The 18279-nt window shown below is 30.6% G+C and overlaps 2 protein-coding genes and 1 pseudogene across 2 annotated transcripts; all 3 read left to right on the top strand.

Moving 5' to 3' along the window:
* Nucleotides 1-1853: 1853 nt before the first annotated feature.
* Nucleotides 1854-3234, top strand: LOC148202479 (uncharacterized). The gene is made up of 5 exons (XM_088109623.1): nucleotides 1854-2037; nucleotides 2207-2464; nucleotides 2514-2686; nucleotides 2793-2939; nucleotides 3100-3234. The coding sequence occupies exons 1-5, from the start codon at nucleotides 1854-1856 to the stop codon at nucleotides 3232-3234; spliced, it is 897 nt and encodes a 298-aa protein (XP_087965749.1).
* Nucleotides 3235-5095: 1861 nt separating this feature from the next.
* On the top strand, nucleotides 5096-8092 carry LOC148202478 (uncharacterized; annotated as a pseudogene).
* An 8073-nt stretch (nucleotides 8093-16165) lies between these two features.
* Nucleotides 16166-17546, top strand: LOC148202477 (uncharacterized). Its single transcript, XM_088109622.1, has 5 exons — nucleotides 16166-16349; nucleotides 16519-16776; nucleotides 16826-16998; nucleotides 17105-17251; nucleotides 17412-17546. The coding sequence occupies exons 1-5, from the start codon at nucleotides 16166-16168 to the stop codon at nucleotides 17544-17546; spliced, it is 897 nt and encodes a 298-aa protein (XP_087965748.1).
* Nucleotides 17547-18279: the final 733 nt, after the last annotated feature.

The following is an 18279-nucleotide window of genomic DNA, read 5'->3' as shown; positions in this document are numbered from 1 at the left end:
CAAGCATAATATAAAGAATTGATTTATTTCTTGAAAACATTTTGCTTTTCTTGTTGTCTTAACGTATCATACATTAAATGGTATTAATTCGATTGCGTTTAATAAATAAAATTCTAATCAAATTAGTTAACAAGAAAAAGTCGTTATTAATCATATTCATCAAGAAACTACTTTCTTAAATCTTATAAAGTGTATTAATTTTTTCTTTTAATAATTGACAAAGAATTATATGGGACTTATGAAACTGCAAATATTTGGCTTTCGGTAGTGGTAATAATAAATTATAACATAATATTTGAATAACAATATTAGCTTAAACAAACAATTATTTAAAAATAAATATTTTTAAAATTATATTGATTGAAGTATATAGATCAAGGTATACCAGTAAAAGAGTATTATTATCTCGTTTTAATTGCTATTCAATACGTTAATTTGAAATATACATCCAAATAAAATGAAAAGTTTTATAAAACAAACTAGACCACCCACGGAATTTAAAATTTTTTTAATAATTGTTTTATTTTGTAAAAAAAAAATAATAAGGCAGGGAAACTATTATATAATGAAATATAATGAAAATTAAGTTATATTGATAATTTGAGTAAAATAATCCTATCATTTAAAATATTTTCTAGGAGATATGGAGGTTTATTAATTATTTGGTTTTGTGTTTTGTAATTAGATTATCACGTATTATGTAAAAATAATTAAGCTTATCCTCTCTCTCTATATATATGGATATTTTCTATCTTTATATTTTTATTATTTGTTAGGATTTGATTGAAATGTAATAATTAATAAAATAATAATCCTAAAACATAAATAGTAATAATTAATGATACCAAAATCAGATAAACGGAATATTTAAAATTGAATTTCAAAAATTGAATTATCTTTAATGGTTCTCTTTGACTCTTCCCTTGTCGTGATGATCATTATAAACAATGTATATTTACGGTACATTTACAAGTAATAATTAATGTCGTCAAGATTAAATAAAGTGATATTTATCATGGGATTTTAAAATTTAAATTATCTTCTTTCTTTACTTTTTACTTTGTATTTTCATAGTTAGTTAGGATTTGATTAAAATGTAATGATTAAATAAAATAATGATGCAAATGATATGGATATCAAACGTAATAATTAATGGCTCCTTTATTCAATCCAATAAAGATAAATCGTAATAATTAACGTGTTTAGAACTATATTTCAAAAATTGAATTATTTTTAATGGTAAAGATTTCCACTCTAACTCTAGCCTTCTCATTATCATCTTTATAATTAATCTATTTTTACCGTAGATTTACAACTAACAATTAATGTCATCAATATTACAAACTGAATATTTAAAATTAGATTTCCAAAATTAAATTATGTAAAGACTTTTCCCTTCACTTAAATTAATGGTGTAACAGATTTACAAATTAATGATATCAAGGTAAGTGTACTGAATATTTAGGAATTAGATTTTAAAGATTAAAATATCTTTAACCGTAAATATTTCCCTCATCATTAAATACATATTTACAAGTAATCAATTTTAACGTAGATTTAGAAATAATAATTAATGGTATCAAGATTAACTAAAATGAATATTTAGAATTAAATTTTCAAAATTAAATTATCTTTAGTAATATATTTCTCTCTATAACACTTACCTTAATTAAATTATCATCTTTATAAATAGTGTTAGGATCACATTACAAATCACTCATTTCATTACAAATCACTCATTTCTTAAAATTTTCTTTCCCTCCCCAAAAGGATTCTTTGCCCTCAACGTTATCTTTCTTTGTTAATTTCTTAATCACATTCGGTTGTGAAACATGTCTGAGAATATGCACACGATGGTAATAAGAGGAATGACTATTGATTCCAATTACTTAGTAGATGTTGATGAAAATGGAATGATATATGGAATGCCACAACACCATGGACTTCACCATCAACCTAGTTACTCTAACAATTTCATTTGGGGTCATTATTCGACTTTGGTTTGGTATCCAAATCCTCCAATCTCCTATGTACAAGGTAAAATGTCTACCTTTCTTTCTCTACTTGTTATGTTTTGATTTTTTTTTATAAAGTATTCATGTATTCCAACATTACTCTAACAGTTTTGAATGAAGAGTCTTGTAATTTTATGTTATTTTCTTTAAATTCTTGATTTGATCTTTTAACGGTTGATCATTTTCTACAGCTCCACCTCCTAGTGCTAATGTAAGCTCATTAGAAGAGAATACAAGAATGGGTCTCCGAAGAAGAAGACACCACCACAGATTTCTCCATCGGCAATACCGTGCGCAAGAGATCAGACGTCACTCCAACTTTCATTCCTACGTAACTGCTTCACCATATAGAGTTCCAGAAACAACAAATCATTCAAGAAGCTCTTCAATGCCCATACAAAATGCACCTAATAGAGACAACATGCATAATCTTCATCCTCCTGCGTTTCGTGTAATATGTCATTCTTTTTACTTTAAAAAATTCTTAGTCCTTAAAAGCCTACTTTCTTTATCACGTATTATTCTCTTTTCTTGTGCAGGAATTTCCTTCGTATCTACTCATGGACACTGATTACATGTCATACGAGACACTTTATAATGTGCATGAATTTCCTTCATTAGGTGACCCTCATAGTGATATGCGCTTGGACATTGATGGCATGTCATATGAGGCAAGTATACTATATATGTTTAGTCTGATGTTTTTTTCTATGCGTACTAAAATCTTAGCTATTATGAAAAACTTTAAATTACTAACGGTTTGAAATTGGACAACAGGAGCTTCTTGAGTTAAGTGAATGGATGAATGGCAACTCGGAAAGGGGTTTGTCAGAAGACATTATTGCAAGACATATGCAGACAAAAAGTTATCTACTACCTGAGAACTTGGGCGATCAGGAATCTGATATTTGCATAATATGCCAGGTATGAAATATAGCAACATGTATATTTTATATTTTATAAGGTACTAGTTTATTTGTCTTTTTTATGTACTAGATTGAGGTTATACATTAAAATTTGATATATTAAAAATATGTTTTACTCTTTATCATATTAATTGGAATGCCTGTGCATGATTTCACAGGACGAATATAAAAATAAAGAGGAGATTGGAATTCTTCAATGCGGACATGAATACCATGCAGAGTGTATAAAGAGATGGTTACATGAGAAAAATGTTTGTCCCATGTGCAAATCAAAAGGATTAACTATTGAATAGATACGAAAAATTAAAACTACATAATTCATTTTTTAAGTGAATTCATCTTTTGTTCTAGATCAAGTAATACATATTTCTAACATTGTTGTAAGAGTGAAAAACTCATTGTTTTCTATTTTCATGAACAATTACATTTATCATGTTATATTGTTGTTTAAATGTTAACCATGAAAAATTATACTCTTAATATTTTTTTCTTACTTTTTCATTAATGTCTTATTTCCAAGATCATAATATAAAGAACGGGTTTATTTCTTGAAATTTTTTTGCTTTTCTTGTTGTGTCAATATATCATACATTAAATGGTATTAATTCGATTGCGTTTTATAAATAAAATTCTAATCAAATTAGTTGACAAGAAACAAAAATCATTATTAATCATTTTCATCAAGAAACTACTTTCTTAAATCTTATTTTAATAATTGGAATTAGAATTATAAGATACTTATGAAACTGCAAATATTTGGGTTTCGACAGTGGTAATAATAAATCATGACATAATACTTCATTAACAATATTAACTTAAACAAACAATTATTTAAGAATAAATCTTTTTAAAATTATATTGATTGAAAGTATACCGGTAAAGGCTATCATCTCGTTTTAATTGCTATTCAATGTTAATTGGATATGAAAATTTTATAAAACAAACTAGTCTACCCACAGAATTTTCTATTTTTTTAATAACTGTTTTATTTTATATATAAAAATAATAAGGTAATGAAATTTTATATAATGAAAATTAAGTTATATTGTTATAATGGTTATTATCAAAATAATTTGGTAATAAATTTAAGTGACATGATAATAATTTCAGTTTTAAATAGAATAACTGAAATTGATATCACAATTTATATCATAATTTAATTCAATTTGTTGGAGTTTGAAATTAAGTTATACTGTTATAAATGTTAAATCTATCCTATTTGTTAGATCAATAGTATGGTAGACAAGTGCAGTCCACTTACACATTCTAAAACATATCGCCACATTTTGCTGATACTTAATTATTACTTATTTAATTTAAATATTTTAGTTATTTTCAAATATTTTTTAAGAGATAAAATTATTTATTAATTACTTAATGTCAAAGATTTATATCATTTAAAATATTTTAAAAGATAAAATGGTTTCTTAATTATTTAAATTAAAAGACTTATTTCATTTAAAATATTTTTTAAGAGATAGATTAGTTTATTAATAATTTGATTGAAATAATTCTGTCATTTAAAAGATTGTTTAGGAGATATATGAATGTTTATTAATTATTTGGTTTTGTGTTTTGTAATTAGATTATCATGTATTATGTAAAAATAATTAAGCTTATTCTCTCTATATATATATATCTGGATATTTTCTATCTTTATATTTTTATTATTTGTTAGGATTTGATTGAAATGTAATGATTAATGAAAGAATAATCCAAATTATATGTGAATTATATGAAATATACCCATCGGAGTTAATGGTCATTTATAGGCAGTTAACATGTAATTATAGGTCAGATTGTCTTACGCTTTGCAAATATACGCTATTAATAATTGATTATTGGGGTTGATTGCCTAAAAATATATTGCGTTAATGGTTAATAAGGTGTTTAGCTGCCACAAACCTTATAAATATACGATTGATGTCTAGGTAAAAGAACCTCGATCTATCCTAAGAAAATAGAGACCTCTTTATGAAACATATCTGACTTGAGCGTCGGAGTGTCTTCTGCAGGTCAACAACCCATCAGAGTAGATTGCATTCTCGGAGAGGATTGGACTATCGAAAGAGAGCAGAGTAAAAAAGGACGATCGACCCTGAGACCAATTCAACCGAAACAAATGGCGTCCACCGTGGGGCCGAGCGACATTCCATGAAACCACGAAGAACCAGACGCGCGCTAGGTTCCGACTTCGCTACTCCGGATCAATACCAGGTTTTGCAGCAAGAGAAAAAAATTTCATAATAATTTCAAAAGGCATGTCTTTTATTTTGAGAACTTGCAGGACGGTTCAATCCTTTATCGCTTAGTCAGTTGAACCACCAACGTTCTGTTGGGATACAAACAAAGTCCCACATCGGATAAAGGAAGAGACAAATATGTGTTTATATACACATAGATACCTCCATTGGTAAGAGGCCTTTTGGAGTGGTACCAAAAGCAAATCCGTGAGAGCTTGGCCCAAAGCGAATCCGTGAGAGGTTGGCCCAAAGCGGGCAATATCTTACCAGTGTGGAGATATGTGTGTATATCAAACCTCCCCAACAGTAGAGCCACTGGTTCAGCTCTGGTGGTCGGGCCCAGACGAGTACTTCCCCCCATGATCAGGTGGAGCCAGGCAGGTGGCCAGTGGCAGATTCGCCAGATGACTCATGAGAGGTGGAGAGCTAGAGATGCTCAGTGTTGACCATGGTGTGCCCATGGTGTACTCGGAGATAAAAAGAATAAAAAAGACTTCCGCAACAGGGGAGGAAGAAGACCTTAGTCCTTTGTTTGAGGGAGGATGTTGGGATACAAACAAAGTCTCACATTGGATAAAAGAAGAGACAGATATGGGTTTATATACACATTGATACCTCCATTGGTAAGAGGCCTTTTGGAGTGGTACCAAAAGAAAATCCGTGAGGGCTTGGCCCAAAGCAGGCAATATCTTACCAATGTGGAGATATGTGTGTATATCAAACCTCCCCAACACGTTCAACCTTATCAAGTTCTAATGGCTTCTCATTACAAAAAATAAAATATTTAATATTTTATTTAACACATATTTTTGCGTGTAAAAATATATTGCACATGAAGGTTCAGACCTACGTTCAACTTTGTCAGGTTCCAACGACTTTTCATTATAAATTATACTTTATAAAATATTGAAGTGTTTGCTTTATTTTGTTTGACTCATATTTTTGTGAGTAAAAATATCTTGCACTGGAAGGTTCAGTCCTACTACGTTCAACCTTGTCAGGTTCTAATGGCTTTTTATTAGAAATTATAATTTATAAAATATTGAAACGTTTGCTTTATTTTGTTTAACTCCTATTTTTGTGAGTAAAAATATCCTGCACAAGAAGGTTCAAACCTACGTTCAACCTTGTCAAATTCCAATGACTTTTCATTATAAATTATACTTTATAAAACAATGAAGTGTTTGCTTTATTTTGTTTAACTCATATTTTTGTGAGTAAAAATATCTTGCACAAGAAGGTTAGGACCTACATCCAACTTTGTCAAGTTCCAATTGTTTGAAATTATTTAGTAATTTTCTGTTTTAAATAAATCAAGTCCTATTTCTGTGGGATTTGATAGTGCAGGCATGTTTTTAGGAATTCCAGTAGTGGGTATATCAGTTACCATTTTTTTCTCCTTGATTTAAGTCCAACAGTTATTTTATACTCCTTAATATAGTTGTCAGTCATATTTTTTCATATTTCAACATTCTGGTATCAGAGCTAGGACTGGGCTCGATAGACATTGAAGCAGCAGCTTTCTTGCCAGCAGCAGCTTTCTTGCCAGCAGCAGCTTTCTTGCCATCAGCAAGTAACATTGACATCTGAAAATAGTAACTTTGTGCAACCAGTAATTCCTCGCTTTGATGTTCGCTACGATCATTGGACGATGTTGATGGAGAACTTTTTGCGATCGAAAGAGTACTGGTCATTAATTCAAGATGGTATAACCACTTCTCTAGTCGGGACAGTGTTGACAGCAACTTAAGAAGAGCAACAGGAGGACCAAAAATTGAAGGACCTAAAGGTGAAAAACTATTTGTTCCAGGCTATTGATCGTACGATCTTGGAGACCATTCTTCAAAAGGAAACGAGCAAGCAAATCTGGGACTCAATGAAACTTAAATATCAAGGGACAACAAAAGTGAATCGTGCACAGCTTCAAGCCCTTCGAAGAGATTTTGAAACTCTACATATGAATATAGGAGAGTTTGTCACTGAATATTTCTCAAGGACGATGACAATTGCAAACAACATGCGAATTCATGGTGACAAACTAGAAGATGTTGTGGTAATTGAAAAAATTCTTCGATCAGTGACTACGAAATTTGATTACGTAGTTTGTTCAATGGAGGAAGCGCGTGACATTGATAACCTTTCTATCAATGAGCTACAAAGCTCGTTGTTGGTTCATGAGAAGCGAATTAATCAATGGGCTTCAATTGAGGAGAAAGCTTTGAAAGCCTCCACCAATACTTCAGTTGCTTCTGAAGGTGCAAGACGTGGTCAAGGAAGAGGCAAAGGCAGAGGGTATGGTCAAGGATCAAGGTTTGATAAATCCCACATTGAATGTTTCAATTACCTTAAATATGGCCATTACAAGTCAAAATGCCCTAATTTCTCTAGAGGTCGGGGGGAGAAATTAAATTATGCTATGATAGAAGAAGAAGAAGAAGAAACAACTTTATTGATGGCATGTCATAACAAGAAAGAAAAGTATGAAAATATGTGGTACTTAGACTCAGGCTGCAGTAATCATATATGTGGCAACAAATTTTTATTTTGAGTTGGATGAGTCATTTAGAGATATTGTGAAATTTGGAGACAACTTCAGTGTTCCTGTCATAGGGAAAGGAAGTGTCAATGTTCGTTTGAAAAATGATGTTGTTGAAAGAATCTCTAGTGTGTTCTATGTTCCAGATTTGAAAAGTAATTTGATTAGCCTAGGTCAACTACAAAGAAGGGATATGAGATCATAATCAAAAATGGAATCTCCATTATTAAAGATTCTGAGAGAGGAGTAATTGCACGTGTTCACATGACAGAAAATTGGATGTTTCCAATTATCATTTTAGATGACAGTGAAGATCTTCAGACTTGTTTCTCCGCAAAGGTGAAAGACACTACTTGGTTGTGGCACCTTTGATATGGACATCTCAACTTTAATGGGCTGAAGACTTTACAACAAAAAGGAATGCTGACAGGGCTTCCTCAAATCACTCCTCCCTTACAAGTTTGTGAAGATTGTGTTATTGGCAAACAACAACGTGATTGCTTCCCAAAAGGAAAAACATGGAGAGCTCAACAGCCACTAGAGTTGATTCACTCAGACATTTGTGGACCTATAAGTCCAACTTCAAATGGCAACAAAAGGTACTTTATTAGGTTCATTGATGATTATAGTAGGAAGACATGGGTATACTTCTTGCAGGAAAAGTCAAAGGCTTTTGAAGCTTTTAAAAGCTTCAAAGCTTTGGTTGAGAATGAAGCAAGTGGAACAATTAAGGTGTTGCGAACAGATCGTGGAGGAGAGTTCAATTCACAAGACTTTTCTAACTTTTGTGAGTTGAATGGCATTCGAAGAAATTTGACTACAACTTATACACCACAACAGAATGAAGTATGTGAAAGAAAGAACCGTACAGTGTTGAATATGGTCAGGAGTATGCTGTCTAGAAAAGCTATTCCAAAAATTTTTTGGCCAGAAGCTGTTAACTTGAGCATCCATATATTGAATAGAAGTCCAACATTGGTAGTAAAAAACATGACACCTGAAGAAGCTTGGAAAGGAAATAAACCAGTTGTGAATTATTTCAAAGTTTTTAGTTGTATAGCTTTTGCCCATGTTCCTGATGAAAAGAGGAAGAAGCTTGATGATAAAGCAGAAAAGTGTATATTTCTTGGTGTGAGTGAGCATTCAAAAGCCTACAAATTGTACAATCCAGTCACAAAAAGAATAATCATTAATCGAGATGTGGTATTTGATGAGAGCAAGGCATGGAAGTGGAATGTTAATAGCATCAAAGAGCACATCCCAATCAATGATGATGAGATTGAAGAAGAAAGACAAAATCAATCTTCAAGCTCTACTGTCACAAGTTCACAGTCTACTCCCTCACCAAATTCACAAGTAGAACTAGAAGATGATGTGTCAAATGAACCTAGACTTCAATGCACAAGAAGAAGGCCAGCATGGATGCAAGATTATGAGATTAGTGAAATTAATCAAATTGATGATTCACGTACTCATTTTGCGTCGCTTTCAGACCATGATGTTATTGCTTTTCATGACGCAATCAAAGAGTTGAAATGGAAGAAGGCTATGGATGAGGAGATCAAAGCAATAGAGAAAAATAACACCTGTAAATTAATAGATCTTCCCAAGGGCCAAAAGTCTATTGGAGTTAAATGGGTGTATAAAACAAAGCTCAATGCAGATGGCAAGGTGGATAAATACAAGGCGCGATTGGTAGTTAAAGGTTATAGGCAAGAATATGGGATTGATTATAAAGAGGTGTTTGCTCTGATTGCAAGACTTGATACAATCAGACTAGTTATTTCAGTTGCAGCTCAAAATTTATGGTCCATTTATCAATTTGATGTCAAGTTGGCATTTTTACATGGTGAGCTGCAAGAAGATGTCTATGTTGAGCAACCTTTGGGATATGTGAAGCAAGGAAATGAGGCAAGGTATATAAATTGAAGAAGGCAGTATACGGACTAAAACAAGCACCCCGAGCTTGGTATAGTCGTATAAAGTCTTATTTCATTGAAGCAGTGATAACTCTCCAAATTTACATCTTTTTATGTGTCTAGAAGTCTTTGTTAGTGTATTTTAGTTTCTTATTGTTTAGAATTAGGCTAGTTTTAGGTTTTTCTTTAAATTCTTTAGTTTTATAAAATTGTAGTTAAAATTAGGTTTTTAGGATTATTTTTTTTAGTGTTTGTTCATAAATAGGAAATTAGTTTTTTTTTTTAAGAATTCTTTTCTTTATTTTTGTTTAGATAGACTTTTATTTTCTTTAATTTCTGAAATGTTCTTTTCTTTAATTGTTGATTGATTTTTTTTCAGTAGATTGGGTTTTGGAATCTGGTCAACTGGACTTGGTCAGCGGAAGAAGCATTGGGCTGGCTACTGTGAACGATGTTGGGTCGTTGTTGCTGCCACTTGAAGTTGGTGTTGATGCCACTGAATTGGGCCATTTTCAGCTGGGCCGCTGTGAAGCTTTCTGCACCGCTGGAATGTATTGATATATTGAGCAAAATGAGCTGCAAATGGAGCTTGGCTGATGTAAAGCAATACTGGGCCAGGGTAATTGGGCTTAAGTGGAACGACATAGTTTTGGTGCGTATTGGATGACTTGGCAGTTGTTGCCTTGCTTAGGGGTCTCTACCTCGAGAAATTCATTTGGAAAAGCACTCAAGAAGTTAGGGCAGAGAAAAGGAGAGAGTGAAGCAAGTTAAGAAGAAGAGCACGTCTCATCCTGACCGGAGAAGATGACCGGAGCTGCCACGTGGAGAAGATCAAGCGGCGAGAAAAGGAAGCTGACCGGTGAAGACTAAGTTGATCGGAGGGCTGAGACAAGTGAGGCACGAGCAAAGAAACGGTGATCGTCCGATGAAGAAGAAGCACCCCAAGCAAGTTTCTATTTCCTTTTCCTGCTTTTCTTTACTTTTCTTTCTTCAACCCTATAAAAAGGGGTTTCTTCCATGTAAATAGACACACACTGCATACACTGCATACACTTTATACACTTTCAGTTTACAGTTCTACGCTCTGTAGATTAGGGTATTTTTCCGCTTTCGTAGAAGTAGAGTTCTTGACTTTTGGATTCCGTTGAGATGATCGCGAGGGTGACAGGCCGCGAGAGTCTTGGTGACTTCCGGTAGTGTGTAAAATTTCCTTTTCATGTTAATAAAGTTCAGTTTTGTGTTTTTGTTCTATTCTTGTTTGTGTTTCGATTTTGTTCTTTGTTTTTTATTTCTGTACTTGTTATGTTTTGAGAAAATGATTTGGATTCTGTATCTCTGCAATTCTATGGTTCCTTTTGGAATTGAATGACTCCACAGTGAGCATACATTTTCGGGATGTCTTCTTGAGTCAGAGATGATTCCAATACATAAAGACTCTTTCGGTTTTGTGTTTCTATTCTTTTTCTTCTATTATTTTTGTTATGTGTGATTTTAATTCTGCAATTGAACTCTGTTTGAGAATTATGAAGGAAAACATCCACATTTCTACATCTGTTTTGGATGTAATAGGACCCCGAGGTGGGCCTAGATTTTCAAGAGGTCTTCTTGAGAGATGTTAAGCTTCCTAATTGTCAGACTAAGTTCAATTTCAGCGTTGTATTCCTGTTCTTGTGAAAGTGTGCATTGGTTGAATAATTGAGTGAGAATTTCCATTTTAAGTTCTGAAATATGAACTAAAAAGCACCCAAGGAGGGCTTAAATTTTTTAGAATGTCTTTCTGAAGAGTAATTGAGACTCTTTCATTCAATCTATTGCACATTTGCCCCTGTTGTTTGCTTTCTGTCTAATATCCTTAGTTTGCTTCTTTATCTTTAGTATTTCTATTGACTTGATGTTACAATAGTCTTAGTTTTGATTGTGATTTTATTTTCCTTTCATTTAGGTTCTGTTATATGTTCCACTATTCTTATCATTCTTAGTTAGGTTTATTTTCTTGTTTTCTTTCTTCATTTACATATTGTAGTGATAATCTTGAGGTTTTGTTAATAGACAGTAGCAATGCTCATTAGTTTAGGTCATTTTAGTTGCATTTAATTTTCATATTTGCTTAGGACATGTTGTTGTTTCTATCTTAGGAATTTAGGTTTCTACTTTTTTTATTTTTCCTTTTATTTCATATTCTTTCCTTAAACAAATTTTCTTATTCTTATTAATTTCATTGTTTCATTTTCTATTTCCCCACCTTGTTTTTATAGTTAAATAGTAAATAACAAAAAGACTTAACTGTACACTTTGAGCTTAATTCTAGTCGAGTCCGAGGATTGATACCTAGGTTGTCCCTATACTTCATTAGTGGGGAAATCTAGTTTGTTCTGATTTTGTGCGACCAATATTAGTTTAACAAGCAGGCTTTCATAAATGTCCGTATGAGCACACACTTTTCATAAAGGTTGGAGATGGTGAGAAAATGCTTATAGTATGCATATATGTTGATGATTTGATCTTCACAAGTAATGATATAGTCATGATTGATGCCTTTAAAGCTTCTATGATGGCTGAATTTGAGATGACAAACTGGGGCTTAATGCACTACTTTCTTGGCATTAAGGTAGTACAATCAGTTACTGGAATTTTTGTCTCACAGAAGAAATATGTTTTGGAGATTTTGAGCAGGTTTCAAATGAGGGAGTGCAATGCAGTCTGCACTCTTACTTCTGTAGATTTGAAGCTGAACAAAGATTTAAATGGGAAGAAGGTAGATGCAACAGGCTATAAGCAAATTGTAGGAAGTTTAATGTATCTAACTTCGACTAGGCTAGATATAATTCATGTTGTCAGTCTTATCAGCCGATATATGGAGAATCCGACAGAGTTACACCTCGTAGCAGCTAAAAGAATTCTCAAGTACTTGAAAGGAACTATTGATTTTGGGGTATTATATGAAAGGGGAGCACAAAAGGGTTTGTGTGGCTTCAGTGATAGTGATTATGCCGGGGATGAAGATGACCGAAAAAGTACATCAGGATATGTCTTCATGATGGGTTCCGATGTTGTCTTGTGGTTATCAAAGAAACAGCCAATTGTTACTTTATCCTCCACAGAAGCTGAGTTTATTGCAACTACATCATGTGCTTGCCAAGCCATCTGGTTAAGAAGATTACTTAAGGAACTTGGATATGATCAAGAAGGCCCTACATCAATGTTTTGTAACAATGTCTCTGCAATTAAGTTGTCAAAGAATTTTGTTTTACATGGGAGGAGCAAACATATAAATGTCAGATTTCATTTCTTACGTGATCTGTGCAAGGATGATGTTATTGATGTTATCCATTGCAAGAGTGAGGAGCAGATAGCAGATATAATGACAAAATCTCTCAAGACAAATGTCTTTGAAAAGCTTCGAAGCATGTTGGGAGTTTACTCAAGAAAGAAAGTTGGTTGTGATGATGAAAAGTTGATTGTTGAAGCTTCCTCTGCTGTAAACTGATGTCTACTGGACCTCCAATTTAAGGGAGGGAAATGTTGGAATTTATTTAGTAATTTTCTGTTTTAAATAAATCAAGTCCTATTTATGTGGGATTTGATAGTGCAGGCACGTTTTTAGGAATTCCAGTAGTGGGTATATCAGTTACCATTTTTTTTCTCCTCGATTTAAGGTCCAACAGTTATTTTATACTGCTATATATGTAACTGAAGCTTTCAATTAATTAATATAGTTATCAGTCATATTTTTTCATATTTCAACACCAATGACTTTTCATTATAAAATATTGAAGCATTTACTTTATTTTGTTTAACTCATATTTTTGTGAGTAAAAATATCCTGCACAGGAAGGTTCAGACTTACATTCAACCTTGTAAGGGTCATTATAAATTATAATTTACAAAATATTGAAGCGTTTGTTTTATTTTGTTAACTCATATTTTTGTGAGTTAAAATATCCTGCAAAGGAAGGTTCAGACCCACATTCAACCTTGTAAGGGTCCAACGACTTTTCATTAAATATTATAACTTATAAAATATTGAAGCGTTTGTCTTATTTTGTTTAACTCATATTGTTGTGAGTAAAAATATCCTGCACAAGAAGGTTCTGTTTCAACCTTGTCAGGTTCCAATGACTTTTCATTATAAATTATAATTTATAAAATATTGAAGCGTTTGATTTATTTTGTTTAACTCAAATTTTTGTGAGTAAAAATATCCTGCAGAGAAGGTTCTGTCCTATGTTCAACCTTTTCAGGTTCCAATAACTTTTCATCTTTTCATTAGAAATTATAATATATAAAATATTGAAGTGTTTGCTTTATTTTGTTTACCTCATATTTTTGTGAGTAAAAATATCTTGCAAGGAAAGTTTCAGAGGTTCAACCTTGCCAGATTTCAATTTCATTATAAATTATAATTTATAAAATATTGAAGCGTTTGTTTTATTTTGTTTAACTCAAATTTTTGTGAGTAAAAATATCTTGCACAGGTTCCAATAACTTTTCATTATAAATTATAATATATAAAATATTGAAGCGTTTGATTTATTTTGTTTAACTCATATTTCAAAGGTTCAACCTTTTCATATTTCAATGATTTTTCTTTATAAATTATAATTTATAAAATATTGAAGAGTTCGTTTTATTTTCTTAATATTTTTTCTTACTTTTCATTAATCTCTTATTTCCAAGCATAATATAAAGAATTGATTTATTTCTTGAAAACATTTTGCTTTTCTTGTTGTCTTAACGTATCATACATTAAATGGTATTAATTCGATTGCGTTTAATAAATAAAATTCTAATCAAATTAGTTAACAAGAAAAAGTCGTTATTAATCATATTCATCAAGAAACTACTTTCTTAAATCTTATAAAGTGTATTAATTTTTTCTTTTAATAATTGACAAAGAATTATATGGGACTTATGAAACTGCAAATATTTGGCTTTCGGTAGTGGTAATAATAAATTATAACATAATATTTGAATAACAATATTAGCTTAAACAAACAATTATTTAAAAATAAATATTTTTAAAATTATATTGATTGAAGTATATAGATCAAGGTATACCAGTAAAAGAGTATTATTATCTCGTTTTAATTGCTATTCAATACGTTAATTTGAAATATACATCCAAATAAAATGAAAAGTTTTATAAAACAAACTAGACCACCCACGGAATTTAAAATTTTTTTAATAATTGTTTTATTTTGTAAAAAAAAAATAATAAGGCAGGGAAACTATTATATAATGAAATATAATGAAAATTAAGTTATATTGATAATTTGAGTAAAATAATCCTATCATTTAAAATATTTTCTAGGAGATATGGAGGTTTATTAATTATTTGGTTTTGTGTTTTGTAATTAGATTATCACGTATTATGTAAAAATAATTAAGCTTATCCTCTCTCTCTATATATATGGATATTTTCTATCTTTATATTTTTATTATTTGTTAGGATTTGATTGAAATGTAATAATTAATAAAATAATAATCCTAAAACATAAATAGTAATAATTAATGATACCAAAATCAGATAAACGGAATATTTAAAATTGAATTTCAAAAATTGAATTATCTTTAATGGTTCTCTTTGACTCTTCCCTTGTCGTGATGATCATTATAAACAATGTATATTTACGGTACATTTACAAGTAATAATTAATGTCGTCAAGATTAAATAAAGTGATATTTATCATGGGATTTTAAAATTTAAATTATCTTCTTTCTTTACTTTTTACTTTGTATTTTCATAGTTAGTTAGGATTTGATTAAAATGTAATGATTAAATAAAATAATGATGCAAATGATATGGATATCAAACGTAATAATTAATGGCTCCTTTATTCAATCCAATAAAGATAAATCGTAATAATTAACGTGTTTAGAACTATATTTCAAAAATTGAATTATTTTTAATGGTAAAGATTTCCACTCTAACTCTAGCCTTCTCATTATCATCTTTATAATTAATCTATTTTTACCGTAGATTTACAACTAACAATTAATGTCATCAATATTACAAACTGAATATTTAAAATTAGATTTCCAAAATTAAATTATGTAAAGACTTTTCCCTTCACTTAAATTAATGGTGTAACAGATTTACAAATTAATGATATCAAGGTAAGTGTACTGAATATTTAGGAATTAGATTTTAAAGATTAAAATATCTTTAACCGTAAATATTTCCCTCATCATTAAATACATATTTACAAGTAATCAATTTTAACGTAGATTTAGAAATAATAATTAATGGTATCAAGATTAACTAAAATGAATATTTAGAATTAAATTTTCAAAATTAAATTATCTTTAGTAATATATTTCTCTCTATAACACTTACCTTAATTAAATTATCATCTTTATAAATAGTGTTAGGATCACATTACAAATCACTCATTTCATTACAAATCACTCATTTCTTAAAATTTTCTTTCCCTCCCCAAAAGGATTCTTTGCCCTCAACGTTATCTTTCTTTGTTAATTTCTTAATCACATTCGGTTGTGAAACATGTCTGAGAATATGCACACGATGGTAATAAGAGGAATGACTATTGATTCCAATTACTTAGTAGATGTTGATGAAAATGGAATGATATATGGAATGCCACAACACCATGGACTTCACCATCAACCTAGTTACTCTAACAATTTCATTTGGGGTCATTATTCGACTTTGGTTTGGTATCCAAATCCTCCAATCTCCTATGTACAAGGTAAAATGTCTACCTTTCTTTCTCTACTTGTTATGTTTTGATTTTTTTTTATAAAGTATTCATGTATTCCAACATTACTCTAACAGTTTTGAATGAAGAGTCTTGTAATTTTATGTTATTTTCTTTAAATTCTTGATTTGATCTTTTAACGGTTGATCATTTTCTACAGCTCCACCTCCTAGTGCTAATGTAAGCTCATTAGAAGAGAATACAAGAATGGGTCTCCGAAGAAGAAGACACCACCACAGATTTCTCCATCGGCAATACCGTGCGCAAGAGATCAGACGTCACTCCAACTTTCATTCCTACGTAACTGCTTCACCATATAGAGTTCCAGAAACAACAAATCATTCAAGAAGCTCTTCAATGCCCATACAAAATGCACCTAATAGAGACAACATGCATAATCTTCATCCTCCTGCGTTTCGTGTAATATGTCATTCTTTTTACTTTAAAAAATTCTTAGTCCTTAAAAGCCTACTTTCTTTATCACGTATTATTCTCTTTTCTTGTGCAGGAATTTCCTTCGTATCTACTCATGGACACTGATTACATGTCATACGAGACACTTTATAATGTGCATGAATTTCCTTCATTAGGTGACCCTCATAGTGATATGCGCTTGGACATTGATGGCATGTCATATGAGGCAAGTATACTATATATGTTTAGTCTGATGTTTTTTTCTATGCGTACTAAAATCTTAGCTATTATGAAAAACTTTAAATTACTAACGGTTTGAAATTGGACAACAGGAGCTTCTTGAGTTAAGTGAATGGATGAATGGCAACTCGGAAAGGGGTTTGTCAGAAGACATTATTGCAAGACATATGCAGACAAAAAGTTATCTACTACCTGAGAACTTGGGCGATCAGGAATCTGATATTTGCATAATATGCCAGGTATGAAATATAGCAACATGTATATTTTATATTTTATAAGGTACTAGTTTATTTGTCTTTTTTATGTACTAGATTGAGGTTATACATTAAAATTTGATATATTAAAAATATGTTTTACTCTTTATCATATTAATTGGAATGCCTGTGCATGATTTCACAGGACGAATATAAAAATAAAGAGGAGATTGGAATTCTTCAATGCGGACATGAATACCATGCAGAGTGTATAAAGAGATGGTTACATGAGAAAAATGTTTGTCCCATGTGCAAATCAAAAGGATTAACTATTGAATAGATACGAAAAATTAAAACTACATAATTCATTTTTTAAGTGAATTCATCTTTTGTTCTAGATCAAGTAATACATATTTCTAACATTGTTGTAAGAGTGAAAAACTCATTGTTTTCTATTTTCATGAACAATTACATTTATCATGTTATATTGTTGTTTAAATGTTAACCATGAAAAATTATACTCTTAATATTTTTTTCTTACTTTTTCATTAATGTCTTATTTCCAAGATCATAATATAAAGAACGGGTTTATTTCTTGAAATTTTTTTGCTTTTCTTGTTGTGTCAATATATCATACATTAAATGGTATTAATTCGATTGCGTTTTATAAATAAAATTCTAATCAAATTAGTTGACAAGAAACAAAAATCATTATTAATCATTTTCATCAAGAAACTACTTTCTTAAATCTTATTTTAATAATTGGAATTAGAATTATAAGATACTTATGAAACTGCAAATATTTGGGTTTCGACAGTGGTAATAATAAATCATGACATAATACTTCATTAACAATATTAACTTAAACAAACAATTATTTAAGAATAAATCTTTTTAAAATTATATTGATTGAAAGTATACCGGTAAAGGCTATCATCTCGTTTTAATTGCTATTCAATGTTAATTGGATATGAAAATTTTATAAAACAAACTAGTCTACCCACAGAATTTTCTATTTTTTTAATAACTGTTTTATTTTATATATAAAAATAATAAGGTAATGAAATTTTATA

This window comes from Vigna umbellata, chromosome 3, assembly GCF_029865625.1.
Source record: "Vigna umbellata cultivar VRB3 chromosome 3, Vumbellata_1.0, whole genome shotgun sequence".
In the NCBI taxonomy this organism is placed as follows: domain Eukaryota; kingdom Viridiplantae; phylum Streptophyta; class Magnoliopsida; order Fabales; family Fabaceae; genus Vigna; species Vigna umbellata.
This window is presented reverse-complemented; position numbering and strand designations above follow the sequence as displayed.

What these genes read in the sequence shown, in the direction of transcription:
- LOC148202479 (XM_088109623.1), top strand. Translation starts at nt 1,854, where the DNA reads ATGGTAATAAGAGGAATGACTATTGATTCCAATTACTTAGTAGATGTT. An exon ending in TTGATGGCATGTCATATGAG is followed by an intron (nt 2,687 to 2,792) that starts GCAAGTATACTA and finishes ATTGGACAACAG; the next exon opens with GAGCTTCTTGAGTTAAGTGA. An exon ending in ATATTTGCATAATATGCCAG is followed by an intron (nt 2,940 to 3,099) that starts GTATGAAATATA and finishes ATGATTTCACAG; the next exon opens with GACGAATATAAAAATAAAGA.
- LOC148202477 (XM_088109622.1), top strand. Translation starts at nt 16,166, where the DNA reads ATGGTAATAAGAGGAATGACTATTGATTCCAATTACTTAGTAGATGTT. An exon ending in TCTTCATCCTCCTGCGTTTC is followed by an intron (nt 16,777 to 16,825) that starts GTGTAATATGTC and finishes AGTCCTTAAAAG; the next exon opens with CCTACTTTCTTTATCACGTA. An exon ending in ATATTTGCATAATATGCCAG is followed by an intron (nt 17,252 to 17,411) that starts GTATGAAATATA and finishes ATGATTTCACAG; the next exon opens with GACGAATATAAAAATAAAGA.